Here is a 26,014-nt window from a genome sequence, read left to right on the forward strand (position 1 = left end):
ACACACACACACACACACACACCATTCCATTAAATCCATGGATCACATTAATTTTTGGGAGAGACCTAAGTTTGATCTTGCCTTCCGTACTTATTGGTTATATGAGCATGGGCAATTGCTCTCTGAGTCTCATGTTCCTTATTTATTAAAAGGCAATAAATAATACCAGTAATAGTACTTACTTCATAGAGATGTTTTGAGTCAGAAATAAGAGTATGCAAGCACTTTAAAAAGCTAAATAAAAATAAGCTAATAATAATATTTTAAGCCACTTATAGATACATAGTATATGGATTTATGCTGGGAATATTTTAGAAATGATTGAAGCTATCTATTGTAGTTTCTCAGAATCTATTCTAGGCAAAATTGAAATGAGTAAAGTTTATATTCCAGTTTTCTCACTGTCCCCTTTCCAGTATTACCCCCTTTGACAGACTCTACTTCTTCATCTGCAAAATGAAGATAATGAAACATGTACTATTTCATAGGTTTCTTATGAGGAAAGTACCTTATTATTACATATGTTGTTTGTCCTTTGTTTATTACTCATATGTTGTTATTGTTGTTTGTCCTTTGTTCTTGAAGAGGACCACAATGTCAGGGAGGTGATGCCATTTAGGTAAGGGAGGGCTGTGAAAAGTTACTTGTGTCACTTTCTCTGCTAGAGCCATCTGGGTTCAGTAGCCACATATAGATCAGGATGACCCGGAATGGCTCTGGATGACTTATATAGTACCTTAAGCTTTGCAAAACATTTTTAAAATATAATTTTTTTTTCTTGAGTCTCACAACTCAGTAAGCTAAGTTTTGTTGCAGAAAAGAAAAGTAAGGAAAAGAGACTTGCCCCCAGTCACAAGATCCCAGTGTGCTTACCAAGCAGCATCTGTAACTAAGTTTCTCCTGACTCTAGTCTTTCCTGATACTCTTTCTACTCTATCATTTTGTCAAATAGTCATAGAAGATATTATAAACTTTTAAATACCACATAATTTTGAAATATATATGTAAAGTTACATTTTAACAGAGGACTTCTGAATTTTTTTTTAAAATCAGTTCTATTTATTTCACTTATAACTATAGTTGTACATGTTGCTTTTCCCTATAAAATATAAAATATTTGAGGGTAGGATTCTTTTTTCTTCCCTCCCCCCTTCTCTCCATCTTTCCTCCCTCCTTTCCTTCCTTCTCTCCCTCCTTCCTCCCTCCCTCCTCTTTTCTTCCTCCCTCCCTCCTTCCTTCCTTCTTCCTTCCCTCCCTCCCTCTCTCCCTCCCTCCCTCCCTTCCTTCTTTCCTCCCTCCCTCCCTCCCTCCCTTCCTTCTTTCCTTCCTTCTTTCCTCCCTCCCTCCCTCCCTCCCTCCCTCCCTTCTTTCCTTCCTTCCTTCCTTCCTTCCTTCCTCCCTCCCTCCCTCCCTCCCTCCCTCCCTCCCTCTCTCTCTCTCTCTCTCTCTCTCTCTCTCTCTCTCTCTCTCTCTCTTTCTTTCTTTCTTTCTTTCTTTCTTTCTTTTCTTTCATCTATCTATCTTTGTAACCCTATTACCTAGCAAAGTACTCGACACATAGTAGGCCATTTAATAAATGCTTGTTGATCAATTGAAGAGAATTTTATATGGAAGGCTCTATTCCATACTAAACATTGTAGCTGTATTAATATTGCAAGACTCAGATCTGATTATGTTACTCCCCTACTCAAATATTTAATAATTTTTCCATTGTCCAAAATTTCTTTATTTCTTTCCTCTCTTCCTTCCTTCCTTCCTTCCCATATGGTTGATGCAAGAATTTATTTTGCTTGATTATACAAAATTGTAACAGATTTTATTTTTCTTGCATTTCCAATGGGTGAGGGAGGGGAAAGTGGTAGGGAGAGTATTCAGAACTAAAATAAATTAAACCTTTAAAAAAATGCCACCTCTGATATTAATTGTATGACCATGAGCAAGTCATTTAACTTCACTGAGTTTCATTTTCTTCAGCTTCAGAATCCTGAATCCTTGCATGACCTTCTTCAGAGAGCTATTGTGAGGACAGCACTATAATAATATTAACTATTGTTGAAAGTTAAACATTAAGCAATTTTTAATTCAGACCATAATGTCCATTATTCTCCCCACACTGTGATTAATAACAGTAGCTTTTATGTAGTGATTTGGGTTGCAAAAGCATTTTACATCTGTTATATCTCTTGATGTTTATTTATGAGAAGAAGGTAGTATAAACCTCTCTATTCCCATGATCTAATTTTGCAACAGAGTTGGACATCAGTATCTAATAGATGCTTTTTATCCATCTCAGATGCTATAATTGATTTATAAATTACACCCATTCTTGAGCCTGCAGTCACTGGAACAGATCCCCTCAGTACTTGAATATTTTGAATTGTATTTACTGATTCAACTAGAATTCAACTACCATGTCTATGCAGATGAATCCCAGATCTATATATCTAGGCCTCATCTTTGTCCTGAGATTTCTAGCACAATATCTCCAATATCTTCTGGATATTATTTGGATACTTACATAATCATATCACACTTGAACTGTCCAAAGCAACTCATTAAGAAAATCTATTTTTCTTATTAAACTCAAAGTGGGAGAGGGGAAGCAATACCTTTGTTTGTACTGTTCAGGCTAGGTGCCAACTGTAAAGGAAAAAAACTACTTCATAAAATAGAGTTGCTCTTGGGTAGAGTGGAAAGGATTTCTTTTTTCATTACAGTAACCATATTTCTTTTAAGTGGGTCTATTTGACCAGTAGAAGACACTGCATCCATCAGGAAGCAGGGACTTGCAATCTTCAGATAAATGCAAAGAAAAGACTTGTTCAAGGAGCTTTAAGAAGTGGTTCTCCTGGCAGCAAAGAAAAGAGCCAATTATAGACAAAAGAGAACCATGACAGTCAAAGATAGTGCTATCCCTAGGATTCCAGAATCTTCATGAAGACTTAGAAAAAAGTTTTGGAAAAGAGAATATGGGAGAACTCTCTGATAAGCTCTGAAACTTGGTACCTTTGTAGAATTTTGAAGCTGCCCTTTGCATTGATGGCAAATTCCTTTGTCTATAGATACCAGAATACCTAGCCTCCTACCTTAAAATTTTTTTTTTCCTAAGTTGGACCTCCATCCATCAATTTCCTTGAAAATTGATGATTACTGATCTTCTGGTATCTTATTTATCCTTTACAAATCTTTAAGCATTATTAATAATGAATCTACACATTCTTCCCAAATCTGGAATATTTTATAGAGTATGAAAACAAAGATTTTTATATTGTTATCTATTAAACTGCTTTTTAAATATTTTGATAACTGCTTTTCAAAAAATTGTCATTTTTATTACTCACACATTATCTTTCCTCTTAAGTCCAACTCTCCTTCCAACTTCCCTAATTATTTCTAAGAAACTATAATTTTTCAAGTCATTCAGTTTTGCAACCTAGAAGTCACATTGACTTTCCTTCAGTCAGGTGTCAAGTCTTGTCAGTTCTACCTCTTCAGCATTCTTTCCTTTCTCTCCCATTCTCTTTGCTCATACAGACATTTCTTGCCTGGACTATTCCATGAGCTTCCTGATTGGTTTGTCTGCCTTCAGCTTCTTTCTTCTCCAATGCATTTTTCACACAGATGCCAAATTGATATTCCTGCAGTAAAGATCTCACCATATTACTCAAGAAACTTCAGTGACCTCTATAATAAAATGCTAATTTCTTTGGCATTCACATTCTGGCTCTATTTTATTTTTCTAGACTGATCATACATTATAGGCTCCCTCCGTACTCTAGCCAAATTGGCCTACTTGCTCCTATATCTCTTTCATAATACTGCCTTTTATGGGATATCAGATTGTCTATCTATGTGCCTGGAACATTCTTCACCACATTCTTCTCTCTTGGAACTCTAAGTCTTTTCAAAGTTCAATGTAAGCATTACTTTTTAATTGGCTTTTCAAGATTTGCTCATTTGTTAGTGCTTGTCTCTGGAAATAGCTTCCATGTTAGTGGGGTATACCTATCTTATTTTTGATTATCTATGAAGATAATTGACACCTTTTATACCCCATAAATTATTAGGTCTTTGAGTGCAGATTCTTAATTTTATCTCCATATATTTATCCCCTAGCACAGTGTCAGGCACATAGTAGATGCTTAATAAATTTTTTATTGATTGGTTATGAAAAGCCCAGAATATCTAAGTTGAAAGATAACCTGAAAGGTCATATGATCCACAATGGTTGATTGGGTTCTACCCCATCTTGTAAATACTAGAGATTAGAAATTTTTAAAGTCATTAAACAGGGTCTCTGAGGTTCAAATCTGAGAACTCAGACTTCTGAGAACCTATTGCCATCTTTACCATATGATAATTGTGGACACAGTTGTGGAAATGTTATGAATTTTAATCTTTGACATATAGCTACCCACCATACCCACCATAAATTATTTCATAGATCTTATTGCCTATCATTTGGGTAAAACTAGAGGAGTGTGAATATTAAAATTTAGGCATTCTAACAATATGAAAGCAGCTATAATAACCAGTAATAAGAACAGAAATTTCCTATAATTTGGGAACACTACTTAGATTTACACAGCCAGCCTGAGGGCCATAATATGTGGTGGCTTATGTAATATAATTGGAGAGCATCATTAAAAGATTCCTTTCCGAAAGATATTTCTTTTCTCTACCTGCCACAGTCCATGAAATTTCACTATTCTGAATTTATTCCTTTGGGTTGAAGTATTTTTTCTAGGAGTCTCCTGTGAAATTAAAGAACCACTAAAAAACAAGTATAATTTCATTTCTATTGTTAAGCATCAAAACTTCTCCCCTACAGAATTTCTTCTTCCTCTCTCTCTGTATTACCAACTTAAATGTGATCCATCAAGAAGGCCAAAAAATATTCTCCCAGATTATTTTTGCCATTATTTGAACAAGAGCATTAAAAAGTAATCTCTTTTAAAGCCAACCCCCAACTCCTAGATACATTTCTTTACAAAGAATATTAAGACATTATAATTTAGTTACCCTCATGTACTTTTAAAAAATCAGATTAACTGAAAACTGTTCATCCTAATAATATTGGGGAAGAAGGGTAGTGGGCAGGGCAAGAAGGTACCATAAAGGATGAAACTTGGCAGCCAAGGGATAGCATATAGACATTGGGAACCTGAGAGTACTTTAGTGATGAAAAGGGGAGAGGCCAAAAAAAGAAAAGGAAGAAAAGAAAGAAAGAAAATCACATAAATAGGAATATTGATAGGTAATTCATGTTACTTGGGGGGATGGACTGATAAATCTCAATCTCAATCTCAAAATTGAGTTTTTTATGGTCTAAATATCAGCATCCAAATTCATAAAAAAACAATTAACTGAACTTAAAGAAGACACAAATAGAAAACAATTATAATGGGCAACTTTGATGTCCTTTTGGAGGTAGAAAAATAAACAAAAAATAAAATATAGAACTGATCAAATTACTAAAGAAATCAGGATAACAAGAAATTACATCTAAATAAGCCCCATAAAGTATATACATATTTCTTGGTAACACATGAAAACTTTACAAAAGTTGACCAAATTTAGGCACAAAAATATGATAAATAAATGTAAAAAGGTAGAAATAGTAAATACATCCTTTATAGGCCACAGAACAATAAAATGGTAAACAATTCAGAGAGCACAGATAAAATAAAAATACCTAAGTAGAAACAACAATGAAATTCAAAATAATGAGAGGGCCAAGGAACAAATTATACAAATAATTAATAATTATGTAAAAGTGGGGATAATGATTAAACATCAAAATTTCTGGTATGTTCCTACAGTAATCCTCAGTGGGAAATTATATTCAAAAAACACGCTTTAACAAAGTAGAAAAGGAAAGGGTTAGCTAATTGAATGTGCATATTTAAAAATTAGAAAATCCAATAAACCCACAATAAATACAAAATAAAAATTAGATAATAAATTGGGGGGAGCTATGGATGAAAAGAAAAACTAAAAGCTGGTTATTTTAAAATAATAATGAAACTGATAAGCCTCTTGCAAACTGACTATATAGAAAAAAGAAAGAAAAACAAATCAACAAAATTCCAAGTGAACAAGATGAAATCACAACAAAAGAAACACATAAAAATCTAGAACTGCTATTAGTTATTACTTTGGAGGTCACTTCTATTATGGGAGATATTTCCTAAGACAGTTAGCTGGTTTCCTCAGTTTCCCCTGTGATAATATTCCAAGTCAGATCTTCATGTTGGGATAGACATGGAAGCATGCCTCATCTACTGGTCTACTCTGTAATATACAATTTCTCTACATAGTGATTGATCCTTGTTTTCTCAGTGATCTCAACCTAGGCTTCTTCCAGTCATGATCTTTCATTTCATTTCTCATCCTTGACTTTACTGCTTTCTCTTAGCATCAGTAAATTGTGTTTCAATTAAAACTCTGGAATTTGACCATCTTCCTCTCCCTTTTATTTGAAGTTCCAGTGACCCCTGTTTTTCTGTGTATACGTGTGTGTATGTGTACATGTATGTATGTATACTTCCTTTATCCCTAACAACTAGCTAAACTTGTTTCCTTTGAAGGCTTAATACCCACAACAAGTGATTAGAATGAATGGTTTTGTATTGGATTTCACCAAATCAATTTATGAGTATTTATTAAGCACCTACCACGTGCTGGCATCATCCTAGGAGTTAAGTACATAAATACAATGAATGAAGTAATTCCTACTCTCACTTTATATTTTAGCAGGGGAGATAATATGAACATATATAAATATATACAGAATACATTTAAAGAAAATAAATACAAATAAATATAAAGTTGTATAAGGTAGTTTGAAAGGACAGGCAGTAGCAATTGGAAAGATCAAGAAAGGCTCATATAGAAGGTAATACTTGAAATATATCTTGAAGGATGACAGGGATACTGTGAGGTAGAGATGAAAATAGAATGCATTCCATAGATGGCAGATAACCAGTATAAAAGTACAGAGAAATGAGATGGAATATTATATATGAGAACAGAATGACCATCAATTTCACTGAATTCTTGAATGTGGTAAGTGAAGTTATATTCAAAATAAGGTTGGGAAGAAAAATTAAGGCCAGATTGAAAAGAGCTCTAAAAAAGTATCTAGAGGAGTTTTTGGTTTTTTTTCAGAGTTGCAAAGAGAAATTTATTATTGATTTGATATTTATGCAACAAGCTTTCCTCAACTTCTATAATATTTATACTGTCTATTTTTTTAATTTTTAAAATTAATTTTATAATTATAACATTTTTTGACACTACATATGCATAGGTAATTTTTTTTTTACAACATTATCCCTTGTACTCCCTTCTGCTCCGAATTTTCCCCTCCTTGCCTCTACCCCCTCCCCTAGATGGCAGGCATTCCCATACATAGTAAATATGTTATAGTATATCCTAGGTACAATATATATGTGCAGAACCGAATTTTGTTGTTGTTGTTGTTGTTGCAAAGGAACAATTGGATTCGGAAGGTAAATTTACCTGGGGAGAAAAACAAAAAACGCTAACAGTTTACACTCATTTCCCAGTGTTTCTTCTCTGGGTCTAGTTGATTCTGTCCATCATTGATCAATTGGAATTGGATTAGTTCTTCTCTATGTTAAAGATATCCACTTCTATCAGAATACAGAGGAGTTTATATTTTATCCTACAAATAAGAGGATACCATTGGAGTTTATTGAATTGGTTGAAATAGCCAGCTCTGTGCTTAAGATAGCAGAATGAAGGATAGACTGTGTAGAGAGGAGACCAGAGGCAAGGAGACAAGTGAAAGTGCCATTGCAATAATCGAGGTGAGGGATAATAAGGGTCTGTACTGACACAGTGACTGCATGAGTAGAGAGAAGTTGAATATAAGGGATATTGTAGAAGCAGGAATGGAAAGATTTGGCAATTGATTAGGTAAATTATAGTAGGTAGAGTGGAGCATGCAGGATAATGCTATGCTTATGAACTGGAAGAATGGTGATTCTTTCAATAGAAATAGAGAAGTTTGGAAGAGAGGAGCATTTGAAGGAAGAGATAATGAATTCTGTTTGGTATATATTGAGTTTATTATGTCCCTGGGACATGTAGTTTGAAATGTCCAATAGGCAGTTGGTGATAAAAACTTCAGTTCATAGGAGATACTTTGGCTAAATATAGAATTCTGTGAGTCATCGGCATAGAGATGATAATTAAACTCATTGGAGGTGGTGAGTTTACTAAGAGAGGATACAAAGCATGGGTTCTTTATATGGAGTTCAAATTTCTGAAGATCTATAAATGGATGGGGAAAAATTACACCTTTTTTATTAACTTCTAAGCAAAATTTAGCATTTTCTTCAAACATTTCAAAATATTATACTGAGAAAAGGTTCATAGATTTTACTAGACTGCTACAGAGGTCCATAACACAAAAAAGATAAAAATCCTTGGCATAAAGGAAGAATAGAAGACGACTTAATGATTTTGAGAAATATTCACAGAGGTATGCTATGAATGATGAACCAGCAAAGACTGAGAAAGAGAAGAACTAGAAGAAATTAGTGCTAACCATTCTTTTCAGTGGTTACCAGCTAGCTTAACTCCTCACCTCCTGGCACTGACAAGAGTCTTGACATCTGACTCAAGGAATCAACTTAATAAGGTGGTTAATAACAACACCCTTATTCCAGCTTTAATGTCTGCTGGAAACCTGAAGTAGATAATAGACAAAAGAATAATGTCACATGTTCCATTATTAGATAAACAAGAGAATAGTTTTCTCTCTGATGATAATGTGGGTTGGCCCAAAGTGGAATCCTTTTAGAGGGTTAGTTCAGCTAGTACTATAATAGTCAGCTTCCAAAGTTGCTTTGCTGCTCTTATACTATTATCATTCATATCTTTTTTTTTCTTCATACCTAGGTAAAGGGATCTCAGAGAAATGTACCTGACTGAGAGGTCAGACATATGAGTGTGATGTCAATTATTATCTTGGATTATTTATTTTTTAAACTGCAAGAACTGGTTTTTTCCTCTTATTGAATGGGTAACATAGAAGATTCAAAATCTAGATGCTCAGATTATTAGCAACAAAGTACTTAAATGATTATACCAAATTTGAAGCTTCTTATAGTCTTATTCATGGACACTTATAAGTGTCCATGAATTACATCTTTGTCACTCTCACCTTCTCTTTAAGTGTCCCATTTTCTTCATTATTGGATAATAATTTGATTTAGTAGAAGGAGATGAGGGCACAGATTGATAATGGTCATAAATATACATTGCAACTGAAAGTTAATAGCTTATTTTCTACTATAATACAGGATATTAAAAAATTCTTATTTCTTTCCCCTTAGGGGTTTATTCATTTAATTTAAAAGCCTTCATGAAACTTAAGAGAGGAAAAGGAGGGTGAAGGACTAATTAAATCTACATACCTGTCTGCTTTGATGGAATATTAGTTTATGCTCAAGGTCTTAAAGAACAGTGGGTGCTTAATAAGTGTTTGTGGGTGTTTTAATCTATTCTAGTAAATAATACTGGACTAAGAATTCTAGTAATAATCATTGCAAATATTTTCATTCAAGTTCTTTGGAGCTGGGAAATCCTCACTGGCATTCCAATGAAGCAAATGTCACATATTAGACTCAGTTTTTGAATAGGTAAATAGCCATAGAGAAGCAAATAGTATTTTGAAAAAATAGTTAAGACTTTCTAGGAGGCTTTGGAGCAGGAGTTCTTAATTTGGGGTCAATTAACTTATTTTTGAAATAACTTGATAACTGTATTTCAGTATAATTGGTTTCCTTTGCAAATCCATGTATCTGACTTTATCGATTTAAAACCATTATTCTGAGGAGAGGTCTATAGGTTTTGCCAGATGGCCAATAGCGTCTGAAAGAAAAAAAAATATCTTTACCCTGTTCAATTTGTGTAGTGGATTCCAGTTATTGGAACTATATAACTATATATGTGTGTATGTATTTATACATATATAACTATATATATGTATCTCTATATAACTATATATGTATAAATAACTAGAGTTTTGACCTGGGGAAAATATTTTAATGTTTTTGACTCTCAGGTTTTTTCATTTTATAAAATGGGAACAATATTTGTACAACATACCTCTGAGTATTATTGTGAAAAAGTGCTTTGTAAAATATGAAGTATTGAGTAATTGTTATTCTCAAGATCCATCAACTTGTCCAAGGTCATCAAGTAAGCCTGCATTGCTCCAATTCAATTCTATAAGCACATATTATGTATTTTATGTTAGAAATTAGACAAGATATAACAACTATACAAATAAATATAGTACAAGGTAGAGTGTGATAAAGAAAAAAAATCCAAATAAATGGACTTCAGAAAATTTGAAGAAAGAAAAACATTCCATTAGATGCATGGAAGGTTTTTCCAGTAAGAAATATAGGAAAGTGCACATATTCATACATATGCATACATATGTGAATAAGGTATCCCAAAAGTGTTAAAATTATACCAAGTCTTTTGGGACACCTGCTGCATATGACACTTCACACCGTAAGGAGTGGAGAGACAAAATAAAAAGAGAAAAGAACAAAAGGGGCAAAACCTTGAGAGACATTCACAATGGAGCAGAAGAAAAATAAAGACAAATTTTGTTCTAGCAATGAGATCAGAAGCCAGATTGCAAGGGATTGAAGTAACTTCATATTGAGGAAATTGAGGGATTGAGTATAGACAACTTCAGGGGGGGCATGCTTAGCAACAAAGAAGAGGTATAGGATAATAACATGAGAGGTTTAGCTTGCCAAACTTCCACACACCCCCTTTTTTTTTTAAGATAGAGAGGATCTGAGCATCTTTGAAAATAGTGAAGGAAAGGAACCAGTAGAGAGTAAAATATTGAAGATGGAGGAGCGAGTGATTCCCAAATGTGATGAGAGAGAAAGGGATTGGGCACACAACTAGAGAAAATTCAACTTCCAAATGTTGGTTTCCTGACAGTATAAAGTTCTTCCCACTGGATCCCACTATTTTATTTCTTCCATATTTGGGATTTGGACAAAACTATTATCTTCTCTTGGAACAGGGATCATTTGTGTCTAGTTCTCTAGTAAATCTTTTGCCAAAGCATTTTGATCTTTTCAGTTTCTCAAAGGAAATCTTTTCTTTTACCATTTATCATCCAGTTCATGGAATTTGCATACTTTGGCCAGTGTCTTTGGGCAGTTTCAAATTTGTATCATTTTGCAAGTTTAAACATCTCTCTCCTTTATAGTAAACTATATTTTATAATTGCAAATTATTACAGGTTTTGAATTCATTCATTTTGTATCTTTTGGAAAACCAAATTTAGCATGGGACAGTGCTTCTAATAACACTTAAAATGCCTTACACATGTGAATTTTAAAGCATTCTATCCTGGCTGATTTATTTCTCACAATACACCTGTGGATATCAGTCACATAAAATAAAAATGAGGGAGAAGTAATACAAAGGGGCTTGGGCCAGCTTCCAAAGACTATACAATGGCATCACTGGTAGAGACAAGAAAAACATTTATAATAGGCCTGGTCTTGACCCATAATAGCTCTGTAAAACTGTTTTCCTCATGATAATTGTAGAGTGTTCTCATATACAGTGCTTCACATACATTGAAACTGAGGTTGTTGCCTAGCAACTCAGCTCTTGTACTCATTTTCCCTGAACTCTGAGATTGCATATTTTAATGTTGATAATAACAGTAATAATACCTTTTATTCATAGAATTTGGCACTAGAAGCTTGTAACATTAATTCTATTTTATGACTTATCTTAAGGACTAATGTAAAAAATTTTAAATAGATTTTTCTTCCAATATTTAAAATAACATTTTGCAGGTTCTTCCCTTTCATTCTTTTTGGAAGTCTGTCTCTTAAAGAGAAAATTATAATGATGACTTGAAATGCAGAACTTTGTTGACAAGTTGACATCCTCTCCTGCCTAAATGTTTATCCATATGTATAATACATACATATGTATTATATATATGCATATATAGATACTGATATAGATACAGGAGTTCTCAAACTACGGTCCGCAGGTCAGATGTGGCCCGCTGAGGATGTTTATGAGGTCTGCCAGGTTATGAAAATTGGGCTGAGGGGCGAGACAGAGTGTGAGTTTTTGTTTTTACTATAGTCTGGCCCTCCACAGTCTGAGGGGACAGTGAACTGGCTCCTATTTAAAATGTTTGAGGACCACTGAACTTTTCTGAAGGCTTTAATAGATCCAAGGCATTAGAATTCTGTCCAGTAAAAATGAATACTACAATGTATTTTTTCCCTGCTCTATTCAGTTACAAAGCTACAGAGATGTGGCTATTGAAACTTTCTGTGACTTCTTAACTTCAGTTGCACTATTATTATCATGCATAGTTGCTGGACAGAATGTCCCAAAGCAAATTTTATCATTTCTTGTGGAATGAGTCAGTGCATTTGTTTTGAAAAACAATACAAAAAAGAACTTTAGGTATACCAAAATACAATCCCAATAACAAGTTTATATGCAAGTCTCAAGTCCATCTTAGGGGCTCAGATTTTCAGGCCTATCCTCTTATCCAATCAGTATCTGTTGGCTTTTCACCTTTTCTTCTGTCTTCCTTTATAAAACACTACCCTTTATTTGGACTGTAACCTTCAGTCCCTTAACCACTCTGTTCTCTCCCGATCCATCTACCCTATACTCTCTCCTCTTTTCCTCACCTTGACTCCTTAGTGAACCAATTCAACTCTATATTGTTCTGCATTATTGAATCCCTAGTTCCTCACCCATTTCACCCTGCCAAATTTCTGCCTTGTATCATTCCCACTATTTACTGCCTTTGCTCCCACACACATGCTGCTGAATGAAGGTGGAGAAATCATGCAATTATTCTAACTGGTTCTCCTACAAAGTTATGTTACACTTCTTCAACTGGACTCTCACTGCTACTAGGCAATCCTTGTATCTCCACAAAACAACTTCTTCCAAACTTTTCATCCCTCCTTAAGTCTTTTGTGACTCCTCTCCCCATTCTTCTAGCTAAGAAGCTTGTCTTATATTTTATAAAGAAATTTAAGCCATTCACCATGCGCTTCATCTTCTCCCTGCTTCCTCATCTCATATTATTCATATACCTTCTGACACTATATCCTCCTTCATCCCTGTCTTACATAATGAGGTATACTTATTGCTTAGCAAGACTAACTCCTCTACCTGCTCAATTCCATTCCTTTACATCTCCTCCAACAGACTTCCTCCTCTGTCAATCAATTAATTTATTAATCATCTAATATGTACCAAACACTGTGCTAAGCACTGGGAATACAAAAGAAAAGGTCAGAGATAGTCACTCTTTTAAGGAGTCTACAATGTAATGGGGGAAGATAGCATATAAACAAATATATATAAAGACAGCTAGATATAGGATAAATAGGAAATAACAGAAGGAAGGCACTGAAATAAGAGGAGATGAGGAAGACTTCCTGTAGAAAGTGAGATTTTAGCTGGAACTTAAAATAGAACAAAGGTGGTCAATAATTGGAGAGGAAGAGAGAGAACATTCCAGGCATGGAGGACAATCAGAGAAAATGAGAATTGAGAAAGAGTATCCTATTCATGGAACAGCCAGGAAGTCATCGTTGGATTAAAGAATATATGTCACCATAGAACATAGTATAAGAAGATTGAAAATGTAGGATGGAGCTAAGTTATGAAGGTCTTTGAATGTCAAACAGAGCATTTTGTATTTGCATCTGGAGGCAATAAGAAGCCACTGAAACTTATTGATGTCTGTATGTGTGTGTGTGTGTGTGTGTGTGTGTGTGTGTGTGTGTGTGTGTGTGTGTATGACATGATCAAACTTTTGATTTAATAAAATAACTTTTGTGGTTAAATGGAGACATGAGGCAGGCAAACCCACCAGCAGGCTATTATACAACCCAGGCATGAAATGATGGGGTCCTGCATTATAGTTGTGACAATGTAAGGGGAAATAAAGAGGCTCATATATGAAAGATGTTGAAAAGGTAAAGTTGATAGACCTTGTCAGTAGTTTGGTTAGAAGCAGGAGCTAAGATAGCAAGGAGTCAAGGATGGCTTTTAGGTGGTGAAGGACTGTGAGGATGGTATTGCCCTTTATAGTAACATGGAAGATAGAAGGAAGACAGGGAAAGGATTTAGGGAGAAAAAAAATGAGTTCAGTTTTGGACCTAGTTTAAGATTTGAATATCCAGTTCAAGATGTTAAAAAGGCAATTGGAAATTCAAGAGTGGAGATCAACAGAGATTGGGGCAAGAACAGTGATTTGAGAATTTTTATCAGTATATAAAAATGGCAAATAATTCTGAGATCTGATGAGATCAAGTGAAGTATAGATGGAGAAGAGGACCCATGACAAAACTCTGAAGGACATCTGTGGTTGTGATTGAAACTCTTTAACTTTCAATCTCTCCTTATCTACTGGCTTATTCAGTACTGCTACAATATACTCATCTCTCCCCTATAAAAAAGTTACACACCCCTCACTTGATACTTCTATCCCCATGATTTCTATCATTCTGTATCTCTATACCTATCTGTACCTAAAGGCCATCTAGTCTAATGCCTTCATTTTACAGTTGAGGAAAAGTCTCAGATTTCTATAATTTGGCCAAGATCACAGAGTAGTTTGTCAACTAACATTTATTAAGCTTGTACTTGGGAGGGTGGTAATAACTGGGGATACAAAGAAAGGCAAAAAGCAATTCCCGCTCACAAGGAGCTCATCGTCTAATGAAAGATAGATATGCAAGAATTCGTATCCTTAGACGCCAAGTCTGTCTACTCATTTCTGTTTGTGTATGTGTCATGTCCCCCAACTTGGGCGGGGGGGCGGGGGGGGGAAGCTCCGGAAGAGCATGCGTTATCTAAACTTTGTTTTCTATTTCAGTGTTCTGTCCAGAGTAGCCACTTAATAAATGTCTGTTGGGTTAAATCAAATTCCACAGTAAACCAACCAAACGAAATATTCATAAGAACAAACACTTGATTAGGCCTCACAATCACTCACATACAAGGGGCACTGGGCTTGGGAGGCTCCCAGGTTGGTGACTTGGTCTGGAAGAGATGGGGCGTAACAGCTGGAATGAGGAGGAGGCGGGAGAGGAAGGAGGCGTGTCTGCAGCTGGGAGGAGTAGAGAGGTGTATGCAAGGGGGAGGAGCGCGGAAAGGAGGAGACCAGAAAAGAAGGAAGAAGAAGGTAGAGGGAAGCTGGAGGTAAGGGAATTGGGAGAATTTGGAGGCAGTCTAAAGAGAGGGAGAGAGGGGGGTCCAGTAAACTGAGGAGGAGGAGGAGGAGAGAGGAGGGAAGGGAGGAAAGGAAGTCACGGAGAGAGGAGGGACCTGGGGGAGTGGACTGAACAGGGAGCAGAAAGCCAGAGAGGAAGGGAGGCGTTTACCCTGGGAGGGAGGGAAGGAGGAGGGGGGAGAGGAGGTCCTTAGCTCTCTCTGGCATCTTCCCTTCCTGCCTCCTAGTTCCCAAGCAGAGAGAGAGAGAGAGAGACACAGAGGCTGAAGCGGCAGAGGCAGAAGTGGCAGAGGCACAGGCACAGGGAGAGGCACAGGCAGAGACTGAGGCTGAGGGAGGCCGGAGCGTGGCGGAGGCGTGGAGGGAAAAGGGCAGCCGGGCGGTGGGCAAGCAGAGCAAGGCCGAGGGTCCGTGGCCATGGCCTCTATGGCGGCGGCGATTGCAGCCTCCCGCACGGCAGTCATGAACGGGAACCGGCCCCTGGACGACAAGGAGCGGAAGCGCTTTACCTACTTCTCCTCGCTGAGCCCCATGGCCAGGAAGATCATGCAAGACAAGGAAAAGATTCGCGAGAAGTACGGGCCCGAATGGGAGCGGCTGCCCCCCAAGCAGCAGGACGAGATCATCGACAAGTGCATGGTGGAGCCCCACATCCAGGCCCGCTACGCCGCACACCGCGCCGCCGGGGCCTCCAAGGACCAGACCCCTTCCTGCTACCCCAACTTGCGGGTGCCCACGGGCCAGAAGGTCGTGCACTTCGGAGACGAGGTAACAGGGGAACGGGCGCCGGGACCAGGAGGGAGGAGAAAGAGTTGGGAAGAGGGACACACCCCGAAGTGGGGATGGGAGGCTGCAGGTGTGCTTTTGCATCGTTCCCCTGCCTCGCGCCCTATCCCTAAACCCCTAAATCCTCCCTAGTTGGATCACACCATCTACTCTGTCGTACTCTTTGTTACCTGCCCTAAGTTCACTGAGAACTGGGTAGGAAAAGGCTTCCCTTAATAAGAACTAAAATCTGACCTGCAGGAGTCTGAGCCTAAAGGAGAGAATAACATACACCCAAACTCTGGAGTCCTGGGCTGGAAGGGAATCTTTGCTAAGATCGCCTATTTATTCTCTCTGCTTCCAACAAGAGACACCAGAAAGATAATATTTACCTCCCACCATCAGAATGTACAAAGAAGGTTTTCCTATTATATTACCTTAATTAAAAGCACCTTCCCTTTATTGGGAAACAGGGGGAAGGAGTTGAGAGAATAAAAATTAAGGACTAGGGTATATGCAGAAGCCTGGTGAGAAAAGTTTTAAAAATCAATTTTCTTGTAAAGCATTATGCACAAGTTACTGTTTGGAACAAGCATCCTGCCCCCATTTATCAACTGAAATAAGAAGGTAAGATTACTCTAACTGGCCTCTCCCAATTTAAATGCCCTCTTGTAAGCCACAGATAACAGCATTCATAAGCCTCTTGACATATGATCCTGAAGTCAAATTGTGTGCACTTGTCTAGAGTATGGGGCAACTAATCTTTAAAATCAGAAAGAGAAAAATGGGAGCTGATAGTCACCAAAGCCAGAACACTTAGTGCAGAAAACCACCTGCCTTTTTGTGGCTTGGAAATATTCTCTGACCTAGTAGGCTTGGGCATCAGACAGCGGCAGGAGCATTTGTCCCATCATCACTTAATCACTTAATCACTTAGGCTAAAATCATCAAATGTATAATAGAAGAGTTGAACATGAGCTATCAGGTATAGGAATTGGAGCCAATATGCATTGAGTTAGGAAGATGCTGTCTCCTGAAGTCATTCACTTTAAGAGTGAAGTTTAAATCCAACTTATATGTGTTGTGGCACTTATTCCTGTAAAAGTCTCATTTAAGTGAAAGGAAAGTGTGAAAACATAGGCATATACTGCCAATGCTACCTTATGCTGGAAGAATTAAAAGAAAATTCTCCATTAAGCTCTAAACTATAAAAATTTTGCCAGGAAAAAATGGATAAAGCAAAAAAGGAAGCCAAAAGTATAGTGTTTTGGGTTTTTTTTAGTTATTCCTACTCAGAAAAATCTTCAGTATGAAAATTGGTGTTTCTATGGACACATGATGCTGTTCTTGAATGCTCAGAATTGGGTTATGGAAAAGTAAGTCACTAGCATCTTTTGGAAAACTTACACTTATATGAATAGGAGGTGAAAATATTTTTAGAAATATGTATCTTGAAAAATAACTAAATATTTTCCATTTCAGACTACAAATACTTTATATGCACTTTTATATCAAAATAAAGGTATACTTATACATATAATCTCTTTCAGGAAACTAGCCAAATTATTTTCTTTCTCTCCCTGGAGTCTTTTGGTCAGATGCCAAGTTAAGCTGTGCCTAAACTTATACCTTTAATGAGATTTAAAAACAAATGGAACTAGAATTAACCCTGACTGTCCATCTTAAAATCCTGTTGGAGAACACTAGCCTTCTATTTCAAAGCTTATTCTTGCCTTTGCAAAGATGGCTGCTAATATAGATTCTGTACCGTGACAAGCATAGAAATATGCCAAAAAAAAAAAATTCAACAAAGAGGTTGTGAAGGAGCTAGGCTGAATCTTACCCCTTAGGATACTTTGAGACTTATTTGGGGTAACACAATTTAACAAGTTTAGGATGTTGGGCACTCATCCCGCACCACCCTAAAAATATAAATTGGAAATAGACCAAGTCCATTGGAATTGCTTCTGTCTCTGATGATCCTCTCTAGACTAGGGCCTATGGCAAATTCTTGGCCGTAATCAAAGGGTTAGAGTGGGGAGGTTTGGGAGCAATTAAGAGCAGAGTTGAATGCAAGAAGGAACACTGTTGTTGATTGTCTGCTTTGAGTAGTCCCAGGTTTGAGATTATTACCAGTTAGAACACATTCTATCTTACCTGATATTGAACTGTACTCTCCTGGGACTGGTCCCAAAGACTTCAGATCGTGGGTAGGAATTACTCAGGACACTAACAATGACTGCTGATGATTTGGCCAATCTGTGGTAACCCCAGTTTATATACTGCATATGGATCTCTCATTCCCTATAATAGAAGATCTTGGCATCCCCTATGAGTTTAATGAATTGTCAGGGATTAAAATTCTCATCACTCTAAGAAACTCTTGAAAACCCAGGTACATTTTCAATCCTTTTTTTTGTTTGTTTTTTAAACCCAGCCAGCTATCCAGGAACCAGAAAAGGAACCATTTCCTTGCTGAATAATTTCTATGCGTTAAGTAGCTCTGTAAAAGGTGTTGACTGATTGCCTTGCCCTTTTAACTTGTAGCAGTTAACTTTTTATATCACCTGGACTCTTACTTTCTTGGGAGTCACTCTAACAAGTATATCCTGAGCCACAGAGGCATTCATCTGGTAGCATAGTTTTGTTTTTGTGACTGTGAAGATGTTTTCTTTGGAGCCACTATTATGACAAAAAATTCAAGGTGCATTATTAGATCATAACAGTATGATTCCTCATGTCATGCCTCAATTAGCTTGGTTTCTCTTTCAATTTGAATATAAATTGTTAGTAAATCTTTCTTCTGGGGTCAGGCATTTGCATTTTGGAAAGTTTAACAGCACCTCTTATTTTTTCCTTCCCTGCTTTCTATTACAAAATAAGCAATAAAATGGGGCCTTTAAAAAGACCACTACAGCTTGTTGACTCATTCTACTCCCACACCTTATTTGTGGTGACCTTGATAAACTATTCAAAAATAATACTACTGTGGTGTTATAAAATGTGGCAATTGTTATTCTTGGCTTCTAGCAATCACAGGCAAATGGATAGTTGGGACTTTCTTCTTTATAATTATAGTGACTCACTTTCTACCTGCCTCTTCTCCTGGTCTCCCATCTTCCCAATAAATTATTTACCCAAACTTATCAGTTGGTGCCATTGTATAAGTTTTTGATGAAACTGGTAAGGATGTTCTTGTAGGATATGGTTTTTAAAGAACATATAGTCAGATAATTTCTTCCCATAATATTCCATGAGAAGTAATCTTTGACTTTTAGCTCTTAAGTCCTGATCTCTGAAATCTGGTGTTATTTTCTCATATTTCCACAGGGAACCCACTGTCTGTGAGTTTAGGTTGCTGCTATTCTTATAATGAGTCCATAAAATATTTGAAAACAAAGGGGAATGACATCCCCATCTCTGCCTTTGATGGGCATCTTAATCTATATCAATTCAATAGACATTATTGAATGCCTCCTATTTGCAAGGCATTTTACAGCCATGGAGGATGAAAAATGAAATATTTCTAGCTCTTAGGAAAGGCTCATTGCAATAAGCAATATGCTATGTACCCAGATGAGGACAAGATAATTTAAGAAAGAGCTCTTACAAATAGGAATGGGAGAATGGAGAGGATCAGTAAAAGTTCAATAAAAGAGGAAATACCTAAGCTGAGCCTTAAAGGGGGAGATATAGGAGAATGAAAGGGGAAGGGGAAAAAAAGTTCTTTTTCATATATTATTATTATCATACCTAAGAGAGTACCTTATAATAGACTCTCATTAAATTTTTGTGGGGTTTTCCACTCCATTGTACTCCACTCTATTCACTATAGTGAAGAGAGCACCAGCCTTAGAAAACTTTATTTCAAAACTTAACTCAGACACTTATTAGTTTTTTTAAGTTTGGAAAGACCACCTAATCACTTTTAGCCTCAGGTTCTTCATGTGCAATTTGGGGCCAATAACACTTGCCTTACCTGTCTCACAGAGTGATTCTGAAGAGCAGTTGAAATAATTGTATGGAAAACTGGTTGTAAAACATATGCTATATGATGTCAGGGTTTGGGAGTTTTGTTGTTGGGGTTTTTCTGGTAGCAATAATTTGAACATTTTGCATTTTGAAACCAGACCTGTGATACCCCATAACTCCTTTTATCTTCTTGTGACCTTTTCAAATTACTAATAATCTGAATATTTAGCTTCTGGAAACCAGATATACCACAACACAAATTTTTCTTTCATCTTGTCTTTTCTCCACTCTTTTGCCAGATTCTTCAAATCATCTGAAAATTTGTGTTTTGGTGCCATTGGTTTTTGGAAGATTAATATATAATTATGATGTCCACCTTCTCTCTTGGCTGATTTATTTTCTAGAAAAGATTCTAGAACAGATGTTAACTTTTCTTATCTCTATTTTGGATATTAGGCATTGACTTCTAGTTACTACCTTGAAAGGTCATCCTAAAAAGATTCCATTGAGTTCTGAGGCCTTTGTAGTATCTATTCTCATCATATCCCAAGTGGAAAAAAGTAGAATGCTTCTGGATTCATATACTGTCCTCTTCCTTTCCCTGAACTCCTCTCTATCAGAAATCATTTTCATTTGAATTGCCTGTATAGTCAGTGTTGAGTAATAGACACCTGAATTGGCATTTTTAAAAAGTATACTCTGAAAGCTGAGCACATATTCAGCAGGTGGGAAAAGGAGATTACTAAAGGCAGACAGGGGATATCTCCCCTTTTTCTTTTTAGGCAATATACAGACAGGCTCATTAATCTGCACAGTTCCCTGGGGAAGAAAGATTGTCTGTTGACTGCCAAGAAACAGAGGTGCAGACAAATTAAATGACTTGTTCACTATCACAAAGAGATGAATAGCTTATGTTTCTCTTTCCACAAAACTCTTGTGCCTTTCTCAGTACAATTAAAAGTTTTTGATACACATGCACAAAACTTTCAGTTAAAGCATTATTCTTCCATACATTGTTTATCTTAAAATATATGTGTATGAATAGCACACATATATACACATTTAAACACCAGGCAGACAAATTTGAGGGCTCATATATGTTTTATAAGTCTTTTATCATCGTAAAAACTTCCCTATCTCCTTTTCTCTTCCTCTTACCTCCCTTTTGACCTGCTCTTCCCCTTGCCTCTTTCTTTCTTCTCTTCTCCTGTTTTTCCATATGTAATGGGGCTCTGGGAAGCCTTTCAGGAAAGCTGAAGATTTGTGTATGTTGTGATCTTTAGAGGCTGAAGTTCTGTTTTTTTATTCATGGTGCTCAGTTATGGATTAAGTCATTAGTGGAACATTTTGCTGTTGGCACTTTAGGTTTGCTTATCCAGTTATGGAAATTCTCTTACCTCAGCAAGGCTAAATATACTGCAGGCCCAAAGGAAGAACAAAGATGCATTTTAAAAAGTATTGGTAACAGTCCCTATACAGACATTTACTACAGAAAAGCACATTGTAATCATTTCACTTCATTTTTCAGATACACAAACCATTTGCAAAATGTAAAATTAAATATAGCAGGGGCACTGTGTTTAATCCTTAAATCGATCAGTGCTTTGGGAGACCAGATAGTTTTCCTATGATGTTTCTATTGGGGTATTATATAACAACTCAATAATTAAGCCTTATATTTGCTGGGCAAACTACTTTATCTCTGAAACTAAGCAGCCTGTATTGTAGATTTCTTATGGAATAGTGAGCTCTGATTCCTGTTTGGGCCAGAATTTGCTGTTTATGTCCCACTTAACCAATATTCCTGGTGGATTGGAATATTTCTCAATATTTTTACTTATCTCCACAACTGAAATAAATTTCATTTTTCAATAAAATAGTAACAAATTATCACTTTAAAGTTTACCAAACAATCTACAAAAAAACCCATAAGACATGTATGTGTATATAAGAATATTCATTCATATAGATATGTAGTACATGTGTATAGGTATGAAGTTTGTATGAATATGAGTATATAGGCTTGTGATTTTGATGGAGTAGACATCTCCCAAGTGAAGTCTACCTCCACCAATGCAGATCTACCTGTGAATCAATAGAACATAGGATTATTGACTTAGAATCCTGGACCCTGAGCCACTTTTATTGTCTTATACTTTCAGGATGTACAGTAGACCAGAGTACAATATATTTTGATCTTTTTGTTAAATAGTCTTATAATAAAAGACCTCTATGTAATTCAGTCCAATTCCGTTATTTTATAAATGAAGATACTAAAGCCCAGAAAAGTCAATTGAATTGTCCATCACACTAAATAGTAGAATTCAAATTTGAAACTAGTTTCATTGACTCTGAAACCAATGCCTTTTCTATTGCACCATGGAGTTTAAATGATATTCCCTGAGTCATACAGACTAAAAAGCATCTGGGGTGGGATTTGAACCCAGGTCTTCCAAATCACTGTGTTCCCACTGTGTGAACCCACTGGTTCACAATCTCTGTAATTGCCACATTACAGGTGAAGAAATTGAAGTCTGGAGATGAAGTGACTTGTCCAAAGTTGCACAAGTGGTACATAGAAGAAACTGGATTTTAATCCAGGGCTTCTTGACCTGAAGTCCAATACTTTATTCATTGAACTATCTGAATATATAGAATAGATATTTTCTCCATTTTATAGATGAGGAAACTGAGTCTCATAAAAGGTAAGATCCAGTTGTTGTTTAGTCACTTCAATTATGTCTGACTCTTTGAGATGCCATTTTGGGGGTTTTCATGGTAAAGATGCCATTTCCTTCTCCAATGAGATAGTATGTCATAGGTAGCTAATAAGCAGCAGAGCTTATTGATGCTCTGGTCCTCTGATGCCAAATTCACTGCTCTTTCCATTGTACTATGGCTCTTTGATAATTTATAGTTAGCAGTATAGTCATACTTGGATACTGGTGTCCTCAATTTCAATACTTCCAACAATTACCACAAAGCATTACATGGTACTGAAACACCTCCTGAATTATGAAAAAAAGATAAAATTATATTTAAAAAGTATTTCATTTATTTTTTAGTCTAAAAAGTTGCCAGTTGATATATTTGATATAAATAACAACTCTTATCCAGAACCCTCAACCAACCAAATCATTTCAGCTTATGCTACATATGAGCTTTGTGATGGGCAATTGAAAATGTTGGTTAGGTGATTGAATGATCCCAGAACTCACTAAATTGGTTAAATAGGTTATCACTGTGGGGATTAATCAATCAATAAGCATCTATTTATGAAACATTTACTATTTACTAGGCATTAGGCTAAGCATTGGGATTACAAAGAAAGCCAAAAATAGTCATTTCTTTCAAGGGACATACTTTCTAGTGGGAGAGATAACTAAATACATACAAAATGCATCTATATCCCTATGCATGTAGGTATGTATACATATGCACACCTGTGATGTGTATACCTTTACAAATATACATATATGCATATGTAGGAGGAGAGGTCTCTTGTAGAAGGTGAAATTGAACTGTCTTGAAAGAAATCACAGAACAGTCTAGGCACAGGGGACATGAAGACATGGAGACCAGAGTTGGAGTGTAATTATAGAAAATTTCCATTGATTTAACTAACATCTTTCCCTATTTAAAGAGGAGTAAAGTGTAAGAAGATTGGAAATGTAGGAAGGGTCAGATAATGAACTTAAAGTGCTAAACAAAAGAGTTTATATTTCATTTTGGAAGTAATAGGAACAACTGCAGAGTAGAGGTGGAGGTAGGGTGGGAAGCAGAGTGGTAACATGTTTATACATACTCTATTAAAAAAACAATATCAGCAGCTGAGAGGATGATGAATTGGAATGAGGATAGATTTGAGGAAAGAGACTACTTAGAAGACTTTTTCAGTAATCTAGGCAAAAGGTGATTAGGGTTTGACAATAATTAAGGAAGAGAGGGTTTAAAAGAGAATAATGAGTTCTCTTTTAGACATGGAGTTTGAAATACCTATGAGACATCCAACTCAAGATGTTGAGAAAAGAACATGCATGATTGTAATTCAGGAGAGAGATTAAGGCTGGATATGTAGATCTGGAAAAGATGTTAGTTAAATTAATGGAAATTGATGAGGTCACCAAGCGATAGTATAAAGTGAAAAGAGGGCTTCAGAAAGAGCATTGAGCAACACCAGGAGTTAGTGAGCATGACCTAAATAAAGAACCAGCAAAAATAATTTTGAAGGCATGATTAGACAAATAGAGGATGAATCAAGAAAGAGCAGCCTCATGAAAACCAAGAAGAGAATGTATAGGAGGAGAAAGTGATAAACCATGACAAATGCTGCAGAGAGATTATGGAGGCTGAAAATTTTTTTTAAAGCTTTTCATTTATTTATTTATTTTATTGAAGCTTTTTATTCTTCAAAAACATAGGTATGGACAATTCTTCAACATCAGCCCTTGCAAAACTGTGTCTAATTCCCCCCTTTCTCCATGCCCTCCCCTAGATGGGAAGTAATCCAATATATGTTAGAAAATTCTTCTATACATATTTCCAAAATTATCATGCTGCACACACACAAAAAATCAGATCACAAAGGAAAAAATGAGAACGAAAACAAAATGCAAGTAAACAACAACAACAACAAAAATGTGAAAATAATATGTTGTGGTCCACATTCCGTCCCTACAATCCTTTCTCTGAGTGCAGATAATTCTCTGCATCACAAGACCATCAGAACTGGCCTAAATCACCTTACTGTTGAAAAAAGCCATATCCATCAGAATTGATCATTGTATAATCTTGTTTCTGTGTACCATGTTCTTTTGGATTTACTCACTTAGCACCAGTTCATATAAGTCTCTCCAGGCCTTTCTTAAAGAAGATGAAAATTTTTATTAAGATCATTAAATTATCAATCAAGAAATCACTGTTAACTGTGGAGAGGGCAGTTTCAGTTGAATGATAAAGTCAGAAACCAGATTATTATTTTACCTTTTGAGGTAAGAGAATTTAAAACAGTCATGGGGGCGGGGAAAGTGGATTCACATAGTGCAAATGTTTTTCTCAAGTAATTTAGCCCTTTGCTCTGTAAGAAATGACCAGCAGGAGGAATACAGAGAGGATTGGAGAGACTTACATGAACTTATGCTGAGTGAAATGAACAGAACCAGAAGATCACTATACACTTCAACAACAATATTATATGAAGATATATTCTGATGGAAGTGGATATCTTCAACATAGAGAAGATCCAACTCACTTCCAGTTGATCAATGATGGACAGAAACAACTACACCCAGAGAAGGAACACTGGGAAGCGAATGTAAACTGTTAGCACTACTGTCTATCTACCCAGGTTACTTATACCTTCGGAATCTAATACTTAATGTGCAACAAGAAAATGGTATTTACACACATATATTGTATCTTGGTTATATTGTAACATATGTAAAATGTATGGGATTGCCTGTCATTAAGGGGAGGGAGTAAAGGGAGGGAGGGGATAATTTGGAAAAATGAATACAAGGGATAATATTATTTAAAAAAATTACTCATGCATATATACTGTGAAAAAAAATTATAAATTAAAAAAAAAGTAATTTAGCCCTGAATGGGAAGAGAAATATAGGCTGATAGCCAGTGGAGATGGTAGGACAAATTGAGGTGGTTTGTGTGTGTGTATATATTTAGAATTAGGGCATGGGGATGTATGTAGACAGTAGAGAGAGCAAATAAATATACAGAGATTGAAGATGAGAGGGAGTGAGATTAATAGTAGGAGCAACTTGCTAAAGAGTATTGGCTCAGATCAAGAATATATGTAAAAAGTTTGTTTTGGCAAAGAGAAAGACTACTCAATTCCAAGAGACTTGTAATGGAAAGTGCTGTCCGCATCCACAGGGAACTATGGAGAATGAATATACATCAAATCATAGTATTTTCACCTTTGTTATTGTTTATTTGCTTGGTTTTTTCTTT

The 26,014-nt window shown here is 36.1% G+C and overlaps 1 protein-coding gene and 1 long non-coding RNA gene across 4 annotated transcripts in view; one reads left to right on the top strand and one right to left on the bottom strand.

Annotated features, from left to right (window-relative positions):
- LOC141539495 (uncharacterized) overlaps positions 1-18,291 on the bottom strand; it is a 51,506-nt gene extending 33,215 nt beyond the window's left edge. The window contains exon 1 of the long non-coding RNA XR_012481308.1: positions 18,230-18,291. This is a non-coding gene — a long non-coding RNA (uncharacterized LOC141539495). The remainder of the gene's footprint in view (positions 1-18,229) is intronic.
- Positions 15,212-26,014, top strand: part of C4H1orf198 (chromosome 4 C1orf198 homolog) — a 48,818-nt gene continuing 38,015 nt past the window's right edge. The window contains exons 1-2 of one of the 3 annotated variants that reach the window (XM_074262355.1): positions 15,212-15,276; positions 15,753-16,075. In XM_074262355.1, the coding sequence (XP_074118456.1) occupies positions 15,770-16,075 (306 nt within the window). In that variant the 5' untranslated portion in view covers positions 15,212-15,276; positions 15,753-15,769. Of the gene's footprint in view, positions 15,277-15,475; positions 16,076-26,014 lie in introns of those variants that run through there. The other 2 variants (XM_074262354.1, XM_074262353.1) reach the window with 2 other exon arrangements.

Source organism: Sminthopsis crassicaudata, chromosome 4 (assembly GCF_048593235.1).
Source record: "Sminthopsis crassicaudata isolate SCR6 chromosome 4, ASM4859323v1, whole genome shotgun sequence".
NCBI classification, from domain to species: domain Eukaryota; kingdom Metazoa; phylum Chordata; class Mammalia; order Dasyuromorphia; family Dasyuridae; genus Sminthopsis; species Sminthopsis crassicaudata.